This window comes from Bubalus kerabau, chromosome 20, assembly GCF_029407905.1.
Source record: "Bubalus kerabau isolate K-KA32 ecotype Philippines breed swamp buffalo chromosome 20, PCC_UOA_SB_1v2, whole genome shotgun sequence".
Classification (NCBI taxonomy): domain Eukaryota; kingdom Metazoa; phylum Chordata; class Mammalia; order Artiodactyla; family Bovidae; genus Bubalus; species Bubalus kerabau.
In genome coordinates this window covers 56,705,498-56,725,670 of record NC_073643.1, presented here as the reverse complement: position 1 = coordinate 56,725,670, position 20,173 = coordinate 56,705,498, and the positions used below count along the sequence as shown (strand labels likewise).

General features: G+C 49.0%; 1 protein-coding gene across 1 annotated transcript in view; it reads right to left on the bottom strand.

Moving 5' to 3' along the window:
• Window positions 1-371: 371 nt before the first annotated feature.
• SLC6A11 (solute carrier family 6 member 11) overlaps window positions 372-20,173 on the bottom strand; it is a 122,986-nt gene continuing 103,184 nt past the window's right edge. Inside the window, exons 9-14 of the mRNA XM_055557868.1 lie at window positions 11,230-11,342; window positions 8,408-8,545; window positions 5,795-5,897; window positions 4,961-5,061; window positions 3,983-4,153; window positions 372-616 (exon numbers count right to left, since the gene is read on the bottom strand). Coding sequence (XP_055413843.1) covers window positions 464-616; window positions 3,983-4,153; window positions 4,961-5,061; window positions 5,795-5,897; window positions 8,408-8,545; window positions 11,230-11,342 — 779 coding nt within the window. The 3' untranslated portion in view covers window positions 372-463. The remainder of the gene's footprint in view (window positions 617-3,982; window positions 4,154-4,960; window positions 5,062-5,794; window positions 5,898-8,407; window positions 8,546-11,229; window positions 11,343-20,173) is intronic.

Genomic DNA, 20,173 nt, shown 5'->3' with positions numbered 1-20,173 from the left:
TCAGGTGGCTTGGAGACAGACAGACTGGCCTGACGCGGGGCACGGACAGGTCGGTTCAGAGGCTGACGGAGGAGGCAGACGTCACTCCTACCCGCTCACCCCACAGCCCGAGGATAAAAAATTCCGGTCCTATGGTACGACTTCTTCCTAACCCCAGGGAATACTGGTTATACCCTCCTGGCATGAGAAGTCTCTCTATAGGGTTATCTCTTCGCATCGTTACTCTCACAGCAGTTGCGGGATGGGACGAGGAAGGGGCATGACTTGAAACCAGAGTGGGCGCGGCCACCTTAAAATTAACTTGTTAATAAATCCTGTGCAAAAAAACAAAACAAAAACAAAACAGAAACGAGCAAGCCTCTACCATTAGGTGAAGTACGCGGTTCAGGTGTTCATTTGTACACACGGTGGTGGACGGCAGGGGGCGAGGAGCAGGAGGAGGGACATCGAGGTGGCGGGGCGCTCAGAAGTGCGTCTCCTTCTCTGTAATTGCCGCAACGGCCCCATCGCCCTTGAGTTTGGCGTCACAGTCATTAACCGCCACCGTCCGTGGGCCTGCCCCAAGCGTGCCCCGCAGTTTCAGGTCGGCGCTGGGGGTCATCAACTTGCGGAATCTCTACACGGTTGGAGAGGAAAAGAGCTGTCTGAGAAGACCGGCTGTTGGAGTCCCTGGGGGGCCCTGCCTCAGCGCCTCCCATCTGCACAGCGGACACCTCGGGGGGCAGGGGGGCATGGAAATGGTAGGCCAGGCTTGGAGCTCTGCCCTGGGCGATGCGTCGACCTGGAGATCTGTTTCCCGCCCCCACCCCGGGACATGGGGACCACAGGGTACCAGCACTGGGTGAGGAAGGAGACGATGAGTGGAGTTGGCTGCCCTGTACCTGGCCCGCTGCAGATGACCAGGACTCAGGAGCTGTACCCAGGCCACATCCTTCCTTCCTGGGCAGACTGAGGCTGGGGTCTGAGTCCCTGCTTGGCCTCGCTGCGTGTGGGGCCAGTCACCTAACATCACTGAGCTGCGCTGTCCCACCTGTGAGATGGGCCAGCTGTTCCTCCTGGGGACTCTGCTGTGAGGGTGAGCTACAGCACCTCCAGGGCCGTTTATACAGTGGTCTCTGCATAAATGGCGGAGAAGGCAATGGCACCCCACTCCAGCACTCTTGCCTGGAAAATACCATGGATGGAGGAGCCTGGTGGGCCGCAGTCCATGGGGTCACTAAGAGTCCGACACGACTGAGCGACTTCATTTTCACTTTTCACTTTCATGCATTGGAGAAGGAAATGGCAACCCACTCCAGTGTTCTTGCCTGGAGAATCCCAGGGACGGGGCAGCCTCATGGGCTGCCGTCTATGGGGTCACACAGAGTCGGACACGACTGAAGCGACTTAGCAGCTGCATAAATGGGTATGTTTCCCATAGAAGGCCGTCATCATGCCCATCATCCCCGTCGAGGGAACAGGAGGTGTGTGTCTGAAGATGGAAACATTCTCGCTAAGGCCCCAACCCTGCAGAGTGGCCGGCAGTGTGCTGGGCAGACAGGGTGGCCATCGTCCACTCTACCCCGACACATGCTCCTGCCTCTTGATCCTGCCTGGCACCCTCCCCCACTCCCCCACCTCAGCCTCATGTGCACCTCCAGAAGACGTCAGGCCAGAATTTGGGAGGTCCTTCCTGGGGCCTTTCCCCAGGAAGGCTGGAAGGACTTTGGGGTGCTAGTTTCTTACGATCAAGGGTCTGTTTTCACGTTCAGATTCTGCCATGCCTAATAGGCTGGGGCTATTCTGCCCAAGAGGAATTAACTGGCAGGATGCCCCTCTTCCCCCCATAATACCATCATGTGGAGCATCTCCTAGGTGCCAGGCAAGGCGCTAGGATCTTGACACAGGACAGGAGCTGGGAGCATAGGCTCTGGAGCCGGGTGCCTGGGCTGGACTCCCAGTTCCACCGCTTCACTGAGGCAAGAACTTAACCCCCTGCATCTCAGTCTCTCATCTGTCGAAGAGGTTCAGAGCGGCACCTGCCTCGAGTGTCATTCTCCTGAGGTGTCCTCAGATTTGTTGACCTGTGCATGGCTCTTAGCACAGACTACCCACCCTCATAGCAACTCTCTGACCCCCATCTTTCCTTCCAGATCCTTCTCATCAGCTGGCAGAAACTTCTGGAAATGCATGCATGTGTGCTAAGTGTCTTCAGTCATGTCTGACTCTTGACACCCTATGGACTTGTAGCCCGCCAAGCTCCTCTGTCCATAGGATTCTCCCAGGCAAGAAAACTGGAGTGGGTTGCCATTTCCCTTCCCAGGGTATCTTCCCAACCCAGGAATAGAACCCGCATCACTTACATTTCCTGCACTGGCAGGCAGGTTCTTTACCACTAGCGCCACCTGGGAAGCCCCTCTGGAAATGGAGGGATGTGAACTCGCTGGCAGGGGCCAGCCAGGGCCAAGGTATTTGGGCTCCAGGGCAGCTCTCCTCTGCACACGCCTGGTCCCAAATCAGAATCAACAACTGCCCTTGCCCTACATTCCCTACAGGAGCGGAGGACCTGGCCTTGCTCTGGGGGCAGGAGCAGGCTGGAGAAAGGGACCTTCCCTCTCGGCTTGCTCCCCCTGGCTGGGTGCTGGCTCTTCTCTGGGTGGACAGGAAGGCTGGCTGGAGCTGACTCTGGGCTGGCACTCGCCTTGGGGGGCATTGCCACACAGGCCGCACGTCTGTGAGACACAGCTCAGCCCCAAGACCCCGGGGTGCTGCACTGGGGCTGGAACCAGGCAAGGGGTATGGGGCACGAAGGCACAGCCTCAGGTACCTGCTCCACCACTCCAAGGCTGTGTGCCCTGGGGCAACTTGCTTCCCCTCTCTGTGCTCAGCTTCCTCACCTGTGACGTGGGGACAAGAAGCACCTCCACCTCACAGGACAGCTGTGAGGAGTCGGCAGCCTACTGACTGTCGACGGCTTACAGCAGCATCTGGCACAGAGCACACAGTTAGGAAAAGGGGCATGAAGCTGACTCAGACCTCCTGACCCCCGCAGGTAGGAAAGGAGAATGAAGAGGGAGAGGGGGTCCAGGCTATGACGAGCCGGGGTCCAAATTCACTAAACAACCAGGAGACCATGGGCAGCACGATTCCATTGGCAGGAAGTGCCCCGAAGCAGCACATACAGAGAGATTTCTGGGTGTCTGGGGCTTGGGACAGGGCTTACTGGGAACAGACACTGGGAATCTTATGAATACCTAAAAATATGTGTAAATAAATAAAAATGTTTGCAAATGGATTTATGGTGATGACGGCACGACACAGAACACTGCTACAAAAAACACGCCATTGAATCATACCAGAAATGGTGAATTTTATGATACAGAAAACATGTCAATAGAATTGTTGAAAATGGTCGGTCTGCTAATTCTTGGCAGTCTGATCTTAGGCAAGCGCCTGAATTTCTCTGAGGATAGAGGAGATGCAGAACAGAGAGAGCTCTGCACGATGACGGCATGGGATAGATGACCCCAGATGTCAGACCCTCTCCCTGCGCCCTGGAAACAGGGTCCTTAATGAATGGGGTTGACAGGACACCAGGAGCTGACACTTGGCCCCTCCTTCCCCCAAGTCCTGGCTCAAGTGCTGTCCCTCTGTGTACTCACTGAGTCCTCAAACCACTTCTGTAAGTGAGGGACTGCTGCTGACCCACTTTGCAGATGGGAAAACCGAGGCTGAACTCAGGGAAAGCAGCTCAATCTCCAGGCCTCAGCACAGCAGTACCGATGAACCCCTGCCATGGAGGAGCTGGCCGGGCTTCCCCAGGAGATACGTGGGGGCATGTTCTCATCACGCCCGTGGCCCAGATGAGGAAGCAGGGACCCAGAGGCTCCCGTGGGCACAGTCACACTCACCAGCACAGCCCTCCCCAGCATAGCCAGCCCCTCCCTGTGTCACACCCCCCCGCCGCCCCATCCTCACTGACCCCTCCTCCCGGGCTGCTCACCTCTGGCAGCGTCCCCTCTGTCTTCCACACCTTGATGCAGACCCAGACCGGGATGCAGAGCATGGAGGACAGGGCCATGAGCCAGCCAATGCCATAGCCCCAGGCGGGGTAGGTGTACACATTGTTGTACTTGAGGGGCTTGTATTTGACCAGGAAGAAAATGAAGATGCCCTGCGGAGAGATGGGGAGAGGTCCCCGGGGCGGCCCTCAGCCTGGGTGCGGGTGGCCAGCAGGGGAGATGGTCGACCCCGTACGGTGGCCTCGGAAAGGTGGCACCCTGCCTGTCCACAGCGAGACGCACAGGGAACAGGTTGCACAGGTCCCAGGAGACCCTCCTCGACCCCCCAGGAGCCCGATCCCCAGCCTCTGAACACTCAGAAATTTTAATTTTTTTCTAGCTACTTCTCAGGGCTGGTTTCAAAGCTGACTTTCAGAACTAAGATGGTTGGTGAAGATGCTCTGAGATACTTCCAGTGCCAAGGACTGGGTGAAGAGCAGCGGTTTTGTTTCTTTAAGTAAACATCCTTTCACCAAGGCCTCTCCGCAGTTTGGTCTGAGGGGCAGAGTGTGAGCCTCTGGTTACCCTCAAGCTGTTGCTTCATTGTTAACAGCAGAGCCAGATGTCTTCATGCCTCAGCCCCCACAGAGGTGGGTGCCATCTGCCCAGGCTTGCGGGTTCAGAATCAGTGGCCCCAGGAAGAGAGGTGACTTGCTCACTGTCACACAGCAAGCTGGTGGCATGACTGGGGTCTTAGTGAGGCCCCCTGGCCCAGCCCAGAGACTGTCCCCCAAAAAAATACGGGCTTGGAAAGGTGTCAGTCGCCTTGGACTTTCTGAGTGCACAGAGGATCCCCCAGGGGGACATCACCTCCTCAGTTTTGGCCTCAGTCAGGCCTGGGCTCTGGGGTGGAGAAGTGGGTTGGGGATGGAGAAGTAGGGGTGTGGTGGGCTGCAGGTGGCTCCTGGCAGCACCCTTACCGCACAGATCCCGGGGGTCACGATCTTCCAGCACCATTTAATGAGTGACAACGGCCGGTAGCCAATCATGTCTTCGATGTTATCATAGAAGCGGTTGCTTCCTGTCCAGAATAAAGCAGAAGGCACCCTGCTTTATTACAGGACACCCCAGAGAATTTCTGTACAAGTCTCAGAGGAAAGGCGATGAGTGTCTGCATTCCCCGGCAGGAGAAAATTCCGGCAGGAGACAAATTGCGGCAGGGACCCTACTTAGCGCTTAGAAACTACCAGGGTGTTAGCGATGTGCGGCGTTAGGATAAACTGTGGCAGAAGGGGCTCTGAAGAGACCCCTCCTGACTCAGTTAGGAGTTTCTGGGGAAAAGGTGGAAGGTGGTTTCTCTGAGCGCGGTCAGGCTGGCTGACCTGCATGGGTGGGGTGGGGGTTGGGGCTCAGACAGAAGGGCTGGTGGGTATTCACAAGCCCAGCAACTCGCATCCACTCACTCTGTCTGGGGAACAGGAAGACCCAAAGGCAGGTGCTGAGGGCCAGTCACTGGGCTGGCTGGTTTGTCTACAGTCCCTCCTACCGGGAGCCACGGTGATGACTACTCCATTATACAGATGGGAAAACTGAGCCTCAGGGGCAGAAGGATGGACCCAAGGTTACAGTGCCTGAGCCTGGAACCCCTCCCTGTGCTGCAAAAGGGTATAGAAGCAGGAGGGTCTTCCAACAGGTGGGAGAACCCAAGACATCCCTGAGAGGAAGAGGCTGATGGAGATGGAGACGGGCCACAGGGAAGCCCAGCCCACCCAGGTTCCGGGTGCTGGGGGGTGGCAGGCTCGGCCTCCACTCACCGTACACCCAGCCGATGCAGATGCACTCGAAGATGGCCACAAAGAGCAGGCACATTCCACTGGCGGCGTAGGAGTCAAAGAGCTGGAAGATGTACATACCGCCCTGCAGGGTGGGAGGACAGATGCAGGGAAGAGGGACAGACAGACATATGGGAGAGCAGGGTTAGCCAGCTGGCCTCGGCGAGGGCGCCCTGCCCTGCGGTCACCTCCCACACTGGAGTCACGTCCACCAGGGCAGACTGGTCTCTCCAGCATTCTGAATGCTGCACCCACCACCCTTAGACCACCCTCAGGGGTTGCTGGGATCTCAGAGGTTTGTCTTGTCTCTGCTCCCTGAATGCTAGCCACAACCCAGAAAACTGGAGACTGGAGGTCGGGCGGGCTCAGCACCTCCCTCCAGGGGGCTGTGACAGCCTCCCCACAGGCCTCCCTGCCTCTAGCCGTGCCCTCTCCTACGCGTCCACACAGCAGCTTTCGTAGGTCCTGCCTCGTGTGGTCATAAGGCCGGTGCTACTGGTGTCCTCAGTGCGCACGCAGGGAAGTGGAGCCCCGGGGTGGTAAGAACACGTACCACTGGTCACTACAGGTCACCCAGCCATGGGCCTCAGGCCCGGGCCCAGGCGTCCGGCTGCAGACCCTGTGACCTTCGCCACCCACGGCTTCACCTCTGTGGAGGAGCAGGTATTTGCAGACTATTTTCCCCTAGAGCAGAGCTTTAAATGCATTTAAATGAGGGAGAAGATCCTGCCAGCAATTACTGAGTCTGCCACGGCCCATTTGGCAGGTTTAAATTCCCTGTGTGGTCACTCACAGACACGCCTCTGCAGAGGGCGAAGGTGGGTGTGTGGGGCCTGAGTGTCTGCTGATTCCCACAGTCCAGGGCAGGCACAGCGCTGGCTCCCTGATGGGCCTGGGGCCCAAGGCCTGGGAGAGGGCTCTGTGAGCCAGGGTACCAGGGCCGGCCAGCTGGTGTCCAGGACAGCCCTCCACCAACGGGCCTGCTGCAAGCCGAGGATGCCCCCGAATGCCTGCTTTTCCTGTAGCCCCACCAGCCTCTTGAAAGCATCAGGTAACCCCCCAATTTGTGCGTGACAAAAGACTCTACTTTGTGTAATTAATCAGCACTTAATGAGGCCCTGCTCACTGGTTGTGTGGAGAGAGGCAGGGGGGAAGTGTGGCACCATTCATTTGCTCAAATGCTGATTATCACTCCCATTAATGTGACAATGAATAGGAGCAGGAATTATACACCCTGGGCCAGGCCCCAAGGGCACAGAACAGATCAAAGCCGGCTCCTGTTCCTGAGGACCTTGGGGCCTGGTGGGGCAGGTGAACAGACAGGTCACTGTAATGTCCAGATGGAGACTGGATCGAGCTTAGAATGAAGTTCTGGGTGGGAAGGAAAGCAGAGGAGGCTTCCAGGAGGAGGTGGCTTTTTTTAGTTGAGAGGCAGAGAATGACGAAGGTCAGCAGACCAACCTCAGTACCACATCAGCTGCTTTGACAGATTCTGAAATCCCTCACTTTTTCCATGTTCCTTACAAAACCCCTTTGTGTCTCCTGGCAATAGTTTTTTTGGTTATTTGGAGGTGGAGAGTGGCTTGGTTTTTAAAATTAATTAATTTTGTGAGTGTGGGTAAAAAGATACCTAATTTTGCCTCCCCAAGGTACTTAAGAAAGTATTTATTAGACAGGATGCTGCAGGAGGGAAGAGAATCATGGCTTTATGAGACTGTCTGAATTTGGGGGTGTGTTGAGCCCCTCCTTGCCCCCTCCAGGCCTGGCAGAGACAAGAGGGGACATGCGGAGGGTTGGAGCTGGAGCACACAGTGCCTGAAGGCGTCCAGGTTCCTCAGTGATGAAGTCTGTTCTGAACTTGAGGCCAGTGAAAGTCACTAGCTGAGGGTTCTCCGGCAGACAGTGCCTCCTTCGCCCAGAAGTTTTACTAAAAGGGGTAGCCTGGGCATCTGGATGCTCATGGGCTCAGTTGCTCAGTCGTGTCCGACTCTTTGCGACCCCATGGACTGTAGCCCGCCAGGCTCCTCTGTCCATGGGGATTCTCCAGGCAAGAACACTGGAGTGGGTTGCCATGGCTGCTCATAACGACCAGGTAAACCCAGCCTTCCTCACTGTGAGTTTTACTCCTTCTGGCGGTGGAGACCTGGAGCCGAGCACTTATACAAGTGCTGAATGAGAACTTCCATGGAGTCTCACGATGACTCATTACGAACACGAGAACACAGAGTCGCTGAGAAGTGCTGGACCTGGAGGCAGGGTCACCCAGCCAGTCAAGGTCAGAGCTGGGATGTGATGTCAGATCCGTCTAACCCAAACGTGTCCATGCTAAGTTCCTTCAGTTGTGTCCGACTCTTCATGGCCTCATGGACTGTAGTCCACCAGGCTCCTCTGTCCATGGGGTTCTCCAAGCAAGAATACTGGAGTGGGTTGCCATGCCCGCCTCCAGGGGATCTTCCTGACCCAGGAATCAAACTCGCGTCTCTTATGCCTCTTGCACTGCCAGGCGGGCTCTTTACCACTAGCGCCACCAAAGCCCAGGCACTTACGCCTCGTGTTACCCTGTCCACGTCACTTACCTGTGTGGCTATCACTCACCTCCGTTAACATCACAAGGCCCAGAAAGTAGGAGGTGACCGACAGGGCCAGGATGAGCAACTCCCGCCGATAGCCCCTCCGGAAGACCTTGGGGTACATGTCTACCACGGCGGTCACCAGGCTCTCCACGCACACAAACTGGACGGGGCAGAAATGACGGTGTGAAGCCCCAGAGAAAGGCCATTAGAGGCCCTGGCTCCAGGCAGACACAGCAGCCCTAAAGCCTGGGCTTCCCTCCCCACTGGGCCTTGCCTTCATTGCCACACTTCCTCACCCTGACGGAGGACCCAAAAATAACAACAGTATCCCCCGCGCTTACAGAATGCCAGCAGGCCCATTCAACACAAGAGGACCCTGAGGCTCAGAGAGGGAAGGTGACCAGCCCAAAGTCTCTCAGCTAGGAAGCAGGAGAGTCAGGCCTTGAGATGAGGTCTCCTGACTCTAAAGCTAGAATTCCTTCTCCTTTATGCTGCCAGTCATGTGCCCATGTGCTGGGCCTTGTTCTGGGGTGGACGAAATAAATGAGATCCAGTCTTGGCCTGGGAAGCAAGATGGCAGTTTGGGTAACTGTCTTGAGAGCTGAGGGCTCTGATCAGTCTGTGGGGGCCTGACTTACTGCATCCTCCAGGCCTGTGACAGTGCCCCTGCCCTTTGCTTCTGGAGGGTGGGTGGCCTTCTGCCGGGGGGAGGGCAATCAGGGGAGCTAATACCCAGCTCTTGTGTTTGGGCTGGGCAAGTTTAGATGGCAGAGCTTGAGCCACTATGCATCTGTGTCCCACTATGCTGAGCAGGGCCAGGAGTGAGATCAGTCACACTCCTACTCAACCCTTAACACCCAGACCAAATAGCCCAGCATATCCCTCACCCCTTCCCGGAGTTCTCCCAGCCCTGTGGGCAGGTCTCCTGCATGAGCCTTTTCCTGACTGCTTCTTCTTGCCCTAGACTTGGGCAGAACAAACCCCAGCCCCTATTCCAGGCCCAGTCCATACCCCTCATCTGTAGGGTCCATGCTTGCTTAGATCTGTCTCCTTACAAAAAAGTGAGATCCTGGAAGGCAGGGGCCATGTAACTGATATCTACTTCCAGTGGCACCGAGCAGACGCTCAGAAAATGTTTGATAAATGAATTATAACAACCGTGTTCATCATGTGGTGAACATACGGTGCTTGTTGTGTGCCAGGCTCAGAGGTTCTAGGTAGTTAATAGATGTTAATTTTTTTAACCACTATGTATTAAGTTCTAGTATTGTCCCTCTTTTGTAAAGAAGACACAGAAGCATAGCAGTGTAAGTAACTTGCCCTGAGGTCAAAAAGGTCTAACCATTTAGAGCCTGAATTTGAACCAGGCAATCTTGTTCCAGAGGCTGGGCTGTCACCACTGTGGGGCACTGGGGGGTCATTATTTGGGGGCACCCCCCGTCCCTGGAGCCACTGCTTGGCTCCATGTCTTTTCTGGTCCATGTCTATCTCCCCAGGGAAGGTATTTCCATCCTCATTGTGCAAAGGGACTGCAGCACAGCCCAGAGTCACACAGCTGGCAAGAGTTGGGACTTGAACTCAGTCTAGACTCCAACGCCCAAGCTCCTGGCCTCCAGGCTGTCCTGTCTCTAGGGGAAGACTAGCTGTGCTTGTCCTTTTTCTAGGGTTTATAGGGAAGGAAGGGGACTCAGGGGACGCTGTTGATCCAGCACTTAAACTGACGAGGCATCAGAGCAGATGGGCTACGAGGTGCAGAGACCTGGGAGCATATCCCGTCAAGTCACTTGGCCTTTCTGAGCCTGCTTCTTCCTCTGTAAAATGGGGATAACAGAAGCCCCCTGCCCCCAGCCCATATGGCTATCATGATTAAACACTGAGGACACAGCCCAGGCACACTTGGGGGTGGTCTGAGCAGCCACCCCCCACCCTGGGGCCCCAGGCCCCCTTTGCAAACAGAGTATCTCAGCCCTAGTGCTGGTCTGGCTCAGCCCAGGGGCTCGCAGAGCCCAGGGCCGGCCCCACACCCCTCTGAGGAGACAGGCCTGTCACTGTCACACAAGCTGCTGATCCCTCCTGAGGCCTCTGCCGGCGACAACAGAGGGACGGTTATCAGCAAAAACACCCGGTGCTTCTACAGCTCGGCTTAGCAGTTTCTGAGAAACCATCCAGGGCAAGAAATAGGACGTGGCTGGATTGACAGCCTCGCCAGCGACGGGGCCTGGATGCTGAGTGACTTGCACAAGGTCACAGGTAGGGGGGCGGGGAGCACCTCACCAAGAGACCCCTGTCTGAGAGCCTCAGAGCGCCTGGCTTTGGCTGGAAGGCCAGCCACAATACAGCAGCAGGGCCAAGGGTTGACATCTGGAGATGAAGAGGCCACAGGATTCCAGGAGGAAAACCAAAGAGGGGATTGAAGGAGGGTGGGAGGGTGGGCGGGGGCGAAAAGATGTAAGTGCATACATTTGCGTTAAGAGAAAGGAAAATGCAAACAGATAAATTGTTAGTTCTAACTCCACATCCTTCACGGAGGAAGGTGGGCTGCCAAGTGGGGGTGGGTCTGGGAGAGGCAGGAGAACAGAGGCGGGTGGGGGCAGGGTGCGGATGTGGGGGGAGCGGGAGCTGGTGGTGGTACCTAGGACCCACCCAGGTGGCCACCTGGGAGATGTCATGGGAGCCCTGATGCGGAGATCAAGTAAGGAAGCAGATGCTTTTCTATGTTCCCAAGTCTTTTATGATCTGGTTGGTCCTGACTGACCAGAACCAGGACGTGGTGTGCAGGCCCCAGATCTGTTCCTGGGAGCAGCACCTGCCCCCCTGCTGCTGCCACCTGGGCTCCCCGCTTACCTGGCTGTCCAGGCCCAGGAAGATGAGCATCATGAAGAACAAGGTGGCCCAGAGTGGGGAGAGGGGCATCATGGTGACGGCCTTGGGGTAGGCGATAAAGGCCAGGCCAGGGCCTGGAGAGGAAGCAGAGACAAGGGGGCTGAGTAGAGTTCAGTGCTTCATTCAATTGCTGCTGCTGCTTCTGCTGCTAAGTCGCTTCAGTCGTGTCCAACTCTGTGCGACCCCATAGACGGCAGCTCACCAGGCTCTCCCGTCCCTGGGATTCTCCAGGCTAGAACACTGGAGTGGGTTGCCATTTCCTTCTCCAATGCAGAAAAGTGAAAAGTAAAAGTGAAGTCGCTCAGTCGTGTCTGACTCTTAGTGACCCCATGGACTGCAGCCTACCAGGCTCCTCCGCCCATGGGATTTTCCAGGCAAGAGTACTGGAGTGGGGTGCCATTGCCTTCTCCACATTCAATTGCTATGTTCATCTAAAATGGACTAAGTGTTTCTTTTGTGCCAGGTGCTGTGCTGAATTCTTCCTTGAATCATGTACATCTCACAGCCACCCCATGCTCCTGGTTCTATGAGGATACCCATTGTACAGATGAGCAAGCTGAGGCAGAGAGAAGGAAGCAAGGATCTGGAAGGGTCAAGACTCAAGCCCAGGTTAGTCTGACACCCAGACCCTCCTCTGAACAGACGTGTCTCTATTCTTACTGGGGTAGGTGAAGAGAGGTGGTGGTGGGAGGCATTCTTATTAAATTGCAGGTTCTTAGGCCCACCTAGAGATCCTAATTCAGCCAGTCTAGGGTGACAGAAGGACCAGTGGCTCCTATGTAAGTCAGTCAGAAGTCAGGGCTTGGACAAATGCTGGCCCACCCAGGCCACCTTCTCCTTTGAGCATCTCCCAGGTCCACACTCACTTCTCCTGACTGCTCCCAAGAGGGGGCTTGACAGCACAGCCTCAGCATGGGAGTCCGATGCTCTAGCCCTGCAGCACAGTGGCCAAGGGTTCAAATCCCCATTCTTTACTGGGAGCTTCACCCTTGTCTCCTCAGCTAGAAAATGGGAACAATGGATTCCTACCTAATAAGGCAGTTGGCGGAGTTCAGTGTGATGATGCAAAAATATGGAAAGCACTTAAAAAGGTAAATGTTCAAGAAACATTTATCCTCATTATCTTCTACCTTAAAAAACAGCTGTATTAAAGTCTAATTTACCTATCATAAGTGTTCATTTTAAGCGTATGATTCAATGAGTTTTGAAATGTGGAGACACCCAGATAACTGCTACTGGAGCAGAGAGCACTTCCTCCACCCCTTGGCCCCACTCTGCAGTCTCTCCACCCTCATTCCCTGTCTCTGTACTCAGCAACTACTGATATTCTTTTTTTCACCTTAGATTAGCTTTGTTCATCCTACCTAGGAGGGAATTACCAGGTCATATGGGAATCACGTGTTTAATTTTCTAAGAAATGCCAAACGGATTTCCAAAGTGACTCTATCATTTTATACTCCTACCAGCAACAATTGAGAGTTTCAGGGGCTCCACATCCTTGTCAACACTTGATGTTGTCAGTCTTTTAAATTTAGTCATTATAGTGGGTATGAAGTGTTGTATCATTATGTATGTATTTTTAACTTGTATTTCCCTGATGACTAACAATGTGAAGTATCTTCACATATATTTATTGCCCATTCATAAATCTTCTTTTTATTATTTTTAAAATTTTTTGTTTATTTTTTGCCCATGTTGTGACTTGCAGGATCTCAGTTCCTCAACCAAGGATTGAACCCAGGTCCTCAGCAGTGAAAGCAAGGAGCCTGATCACTGGACTATCAAGGAATTCGCTACATATCAACATCTTCTTTTGTGAAGTGCCTCCTGTGTTCTTGCCCATTTTCAGCTGGGTTAGCTCCTTTTTATTGAGTTGTGAGAATTCTTAATATATTTGGGATACAAACCCTTTATGAAACAAAAGTATTATGATTATCTTCTCCAAGTCTGTTGCTTACCTTTTCATTTTTAAATTAAATTTTGTGAAAAGTAGAATATAAAAATTTCCCAATTGTTTGTTGTTGGTATAAAAAAATACCAAAGATTTTTGATTGTCTTTCTATCCCATGACCTTACTAAATTCACTTAGTAATTTTTTTTTGTAGATTTCTTAGGATTTTCTATGTGGTTAATCATGTTGTTTATGAATGAAGACAGTTTTCATTCTTCTTTTATAATCTTAATACTTTTACTTTTTTTTGCCTTATTATACTGTGTAGGAATTTCAGTACGATATTTTTAGCTTTACAATGTTCAGTCAACATACTGCTTCCTGAAATTCACTTTTGTTAGCTCTTTTCTTTCCCATTCTTTTCAGAATGATTGCATTATGCATTTGTAATACAGTTAAGTTCATTCATTACTATTTGTATTACATTTGGTTCCATCCACAAAAAAGTAACTATTTGTCTTGAGTGCTCTGTGCAACAATACCGGGGCTCTTAGTAAGAGCTACTAAAGATAAATACTCAGAGAAGGTGTTCTTCCTTCTCCTTACTTCTTAATTCCTCACCTTTTTCTATCCCTTTTCCACTCACCACTGTAGGCAACCATTGTCTTTAATTTTTAAACTTTTATGCACAGACCTATTTTTAAAAATATCCTTTAATTTCCATTTACTTGATTATTTTTTATAATGAATGAATGTTGAACTTTTCAAAGACTTTTCCCGCATCTATGGAGATAATTTTACGATTTACTTTGTTTGGACTATTAATATGGTGTGTGATATTAATGCTTTCTTAGCATTAAATCAACCTTCCATTATTCCTGGAATAAATCTTACTTGGACATGGTATGTTACCTTCTTAATGTGATTCTGGATTCTAATATTTTAGATTTGAGTCTGCTAATATTTTATTTGGTATTTTGGCATCAATATGCATGAGTGATATTAATCTGTAGTTTTCTTTCTTGGCATTTTCTGTTTGGTTTAGGTTTCAATACTGTGTGTTTCAGGTAATGAATTAGGAAAGTTTCCTCCGTTTTCAAGAATCTGGAATCATTTATAGAGCACTGGGCCTATCTTATCTGGTCTCAAAGGTTTGGTAGAATTCCTCTGAGAAGCCATCAGGGCCTGATGTTTTCTTGTGAGGTTGCTCTTCAGTAACTTTGTTTCTTCTATGGAGATTGGCCTGTTTAAGCTTTCTAAGTCAAATGGGGTCAGTTTTAGCAATCTCCATTTCCCTAGGAAAATATTCATTTCATCTAGGTTTTCAAATTTATATGCAAAGAGGATTGCAAAGTAATCTCTTATGATTTTAAAAAATGTCTTCTGCTCCAATGGTTATTTCCCTTTTGTAATTTCTTATTTTGCTATTTGTATGTTCTCTACCCCCCAACCTTGTTTCCCCCCCACTCCCCCACCTTGATCCTCTGGTGATGCGCCTATTTTTATTTTGAAAAACCTAGAATTTTATTTTTTTTTAAAAACCCAGTTCTCTACTTCATTACTTTCTGCTTTTTATTATTTCCTTCCTTGAACTGTCTTTTAGTTCATTTTGTTGCTGTTCTTATTTTTCTGAACAAGGAATGTAATTATTATCATTTCTGCACTTTTATTGATACATGTGTTTAGTAAAGTTCTCATTGTTAGTTTATTTCTATGTCCCCTTGCATTGTCTGCAGTTTTTTGCTTCATAAAGATTATTGCTGTGTTATTTGGTGCATACATTTGTGTGTGTGCTCTATCTTCACTGTGAATCGTGGTTTTTAACATTAAAAAGTATTATTCTTTGTCATCCTTAATGCTTGTGGGCTTGAGTGCTACTCTGTCTTTATTTATAGCCTTTGTGAGTCACTTTGTTCTGGGTGTGTCTCTTGCACACAGAATAGATAAGCATACCTCAGAGATGTTGTAGGTTTAGCTCCAGACTACCATGGCAAACTGAGTCACATGAATTTTTTGGTTTCCCAGCAAATATGAGTTATGTTCACACTATAGTCTACTAAGTGAACAATACCAGTAGGTCTAAGAAAAGGTATGTACATTAATTACAAAATAGTTTATTGCTGAAGAATGCTAACCATCATCTGAGTCTTCAGCGAGTCGCCGTCTTTTTGCTCGGGGAAGGTCTTGCTGCGATGTTGACGGCTGCTGACTGATCAGGGTGGTGGTTGCTGAAGGCTGGGGTGGCTGTGGCAATTTCTTAAAATAAGACAAGAATGAAGTTTGCTGCCATCGATTGACTCTTCTTTGCACAAGTGATTTCTCTGTAGCAGGCAGGGCTGTTGGATAGCATTTTTACCCAGAGTAGAACTTCTTTCAAAGCTGCAGTCAATCCTCTTAAATTCTGCTGCTGCTTTAGCAACTACGATTACTGTTGTTCAGTTGCTCAGTCATGTCTGACTCTGTGTGACCCCATGGGCTGTCGCACGCCAGGCCTCCTTGTCCCTCACCATTTCCCAAAGTTTGCTCAAGTTCATGTCCATTGCATCATGATGCCATCCAGCCATCTCATCCTCTGACACCCTCTTCTCCTTCTGCTCCCAATCTTTCCTAGCATCCGGGTCTTTTCCAGTGAGTCAGCTCTCCACATCAGGTGGCCAAAGTATTGGAGCTTCAGTGTCAGTCCTTCCAATGAATATTCAGGGTTGATTTCCCTTAGGGCTGACTGGTTTGATCTCCATGCTGTCCAAGGGACTCTCAAGAGTCTTCTCCAGCACTTTTGCTGTCATTTCGACAAACTTCACAACATCTTTACCAGTAGTATATTCGATCTCAAGAAACCACTTTCTTTACTCACTCATAAAAAGCAACTCGTCATCCACTAGTTTTAATAATAATTTAAAAGTTTGAAATACTGTGAGAATTACCTAAATGTGACAGAGAGACATGAAGTGAGCACATGCTGTTGGAAAAATTGTGCTGGGAGATGTGGCTTGATGCAGAGTTGCCACAAACCATGAGTTTGTAAAAAATTCAAAAATAAAACAAGTGAAGCACAATAAAACACAGTATGCCTATGCATAGGTCTTACTATATGAGTCAAATTGAAAGTCTTTTTTTTTCAATAGATAGTAACCCTCTACTGACAAGATTGATATATTTGGTCTTGACTGACAATATATAATTATGTATATTTCATATGCATATGAGTTGTGTATTCTGTTGTTTTTTTTTTAATTATTATTTAGGAAGGCTTATGTTGCTCTTCTGGTAGCTCAGTGGTAAAAAAAAACGCCAATGCAGGAGATGCAGATTTGGTGCTTGGTCTGGGAAGATCCTCTGGAGAAAGAAATGACAACTCACTCTAGGATTCTTGCCTGGAGAAGCCCATGGACAGAGGAGCCTGGCATGCTACAGTCCATGGGGTAGCAAAGCATCACACTCATTTAGCAACTCAACAACAACAATGTTTTTATTCTAGTGGCTAACTTCATACTTGTACCCTTTTTAATGCTCTTAGGCCCTTAAGTCTCTTATTTAAACCTTTGATATCTGTCTTTTCAGGTCCCCCACACCCACCAGTATCCACCACCACTTATTACTCATACATCAGGGAGTTTTTTCTATCTTCTCTTGCCTCCTCTTTCTATTTTTTGGTTGAATGATCTCTACTTTGTAACAGTATGCAGGTACACTAGTTCTCTATCTTCTTCCCTACCTTTGTTTTGATCTTATACATATACATACATATTAATACATATTTTGTATATTTTAAGAGCTCAACATAAGTCTTTTTCTGGAGTTTTACCAGTCATTATTGGGTTGGATGACATTCATGCACTGATAGAAGAATGTCAGAACATCAGAAGTCTCTAAGTTCTTGCATATTAAAAATGGCTTTTCGATATAGCTTTAACATACTATATATAACATATATAGCCATAACATACATGAAGACATGGCTGGATATTAAATCCTGGTTCTTACTTCTTAACATGAATTAAAAAAAATGCTATCCCATAGTTGCCTTGCTTTGTATGTTGGTTTAAAAAAGTATGGTGCTAGTTTAATACTTTTGCTATTATAAGTTATTTGATCTCTTCTTGCCTGGAAGCCTTGAGGATTTTATCTATTTCTTTGAAATTTGGCCCACGGCACTGGGAGCGTGGAGTCCTAGCCACTGGACCACCAGGAAGGTCCCGGGTTCTCTTTTGTTTTGCAGGTCTTTACATTTTACCTCTTTTTCTTGGGCTCCCTTCACCATGCATGAGTTCACCATCTCCCTATAAAACAATGCTTTTCTTTCTTTTTGCCCCCACCTCTTTCTCTGCAAGGTTTATGTTTCAAATGGCTCCTTTAAAATGTGCCTATGCCTTTAAATGGTCCTTACTTCTTGAAATCACACCTACTTTGAACCCTGTAGTCCCTGCTAAAGGATCTGTCAGGATCCTTTCCAGGACTTTCAGATTGAGAGTAGATTCAACCTTTCTGGTGACTGCTCCGAATCACTCCCAGATCCTTTCGCTAGCCTCTGTCTTCCACCTGGCCCACAGTTTTTCTCAGCTTGCCTTTGGTGGAGATACTGTGTGCTGGGATTGGTGATTTTTCTTTCTGTCACAGTTATCTGCAGCTTCAACATTTTCTGTCTTCCAATTGTCCAGGAGGCACAGCCTTGTGTAGAATATCCTTTCCCTTCCTGTTTTATCTTGTTGTTTGCGGGAGAAACTTGGGATAAGAAGAAGCTATACAGTTGTCACTGTCCTCAGATACTCTTACTTCCTCTAAGTTTTAAAAGACTGTGTAAGAACTGATAAGATCCTCCTAGTCAAAGCTATAGTTATTCCAGTACTCATGTATGGATGTGAGAGTTGGGCCATGAAGAAAGCTGAGCACTGAAGAACTGATGCTTTTGAACTGTGGTACTTGAGAAGACTATTACGAGTCCCTTGGACTGCAAGGAGCTCAAACCAGTCAATCCTAAAGGAATCAACCCTGAATATTCATTGGAAGGACTGATGTTGAAGCTGAGGCTCCAATACTTTGGCCACTTGATGCAAAGAGCCAACTTATTGGAAAAGACTCTGATGCTGGGAAAGATTGAGGGCAAGAGGAGAAGGGAGGCGACAGAGGATGAGATGGTTGGATGGTATCACTGACTCAATGGACACGAGTTTGAGCAAACTCCAGGAGATAGTAAAGGACAGGGAAGCCTGGTGTGCTGCAGTCCATGGGGTCACAAACAGTTAGACATGACTGAGTGACTGAACAAGAAGACTGACATTATTTCTATTTAAACATTTAGTAGAATTCACCAGTGAAACAGCAGGGCCTGGAGTCTTCTTGGTAGAAAGATTTTTGACAATGAATTCAATTTCTTTTGGAAATACAAAGCCATTTAATTTTTCTGTTTCTTCTTGAGTTAGCTTAATTAAATTATGTAGTATTTTTTAGGAAGTTGCCCATTTAATTTACATTATCAAGTACATTAGTTTGAAGTTGTTCATGGTATTTCCTTATTCTCATTTTTAATGTCTGCAGGACCTGTAGCCATGTCTTCTGTTTCATTCCTGATATCAGTAATTTGTATTTTCTCTCATTTTTCCTTTCATTTGTCCTGTCAATTATCAATTTTGCTATTTTTTATAATACAAAATTTTCACTTTGAAAATTTTCTCTATTGCTTGCATGTCTTACCTTAATTAGTTCTTTGCTTCTACTTACTCTGGGCTTCCCTGGTGGCTCAGGCAGTAAAGAATCTACCTGCAATGCAGGAGACCCAGGTATAATCCCTGGGTTGGGAAGATCCCCTGGAGAAGGGAATGGGTACTGATTCCAGGATTCTTGGCTGGAGAATTCCACCGACAGAGGAGCTTGGTGAGCTACAGTCTACAGGGTAGCAAAGAGTTGGATACAACAAAGTGACTAACACTTCTAACATTCTCTACTTACTTTGTATTCCTTTCTTTCCCCCAGCTTCTTCTGATAAAAACTTAAAAGTGTTTACTTCAAATCCTTCTAATTAGGTATTTAAAGTTACAATTTTCCCTGTAAGATCCTGCTGAGCAAGGTGAGAGGGCTACATACTTGCAATATGCAATTTCTGCAAAAGGCAGGAACTCCTAAAGGGAATCTTGATCTGATTAACACCCCTAAACACAGAGCAGGCTTACCTCCTTAGCACCTGAAGTGACACAGAGGGTGAAGCAGAAGAGATGACAGCCAAGCCAGGCTGTACCACCTATGTTCTGTCGGAGCCACAGAGTAGCGTCCTCATCTCTAATGGGCCCCAGGACTGCTGTCTATATGAATGGCATCCCCTGTAGTTGTGCAGGGCACATTCTGCACAGCCTTCATAAAGCCTGCCTTGCAGAGGTGCTGTAGATACTTCATGAAGTAGTATGAACAACCAGCCTGGGGCCTTATAGGTGAGACAGAGTAAATCAATCATGGCATATCCATTCCGTGGAACCTCACTTGGCCATGAAAAGTCATGATTAAGCTCTCTATCTGTGTTTAGTCATGTCTAACTCTTGCGACCCCATGGACTGTAGCCCGGCAGGCTTCTCTGTCCGTGGGATTATCCCAGCAAGAATACTGGAGTGGCTTGCCATTTTCTCCTCCAGGGAATCTTCCTAACCCAGGGATTGAGCCCACATCTCCTACACTGTTAGGCAGATTCTTTACCAATGAGCCACCTGGGATGCTGAGATCTCTACTTACTGAGGAAGAAAACTGTCATACGTTATTGTGAATGGAAAAATAAAACCAAATACGATCCAGTTTTCATCAATATAGGTATAGCTGTATATGTATGGAAAATCCTGGCAAGAGAACCTCAAAGTGCAATCTGAGTCAGACTGGAGACTTTTTCCTTTGTCAACATTTTCCTACAGTAAGTAGGCTTACAATTTGAAAAAAAAAATTTTTTTTTTAGTTGGCTCTTTTCCTTTCCACCTCCACTCTGAGCTTCAGCTTTAAAATGCATCTATCTAACGGAAATGATGGTAAAAAGAGCAA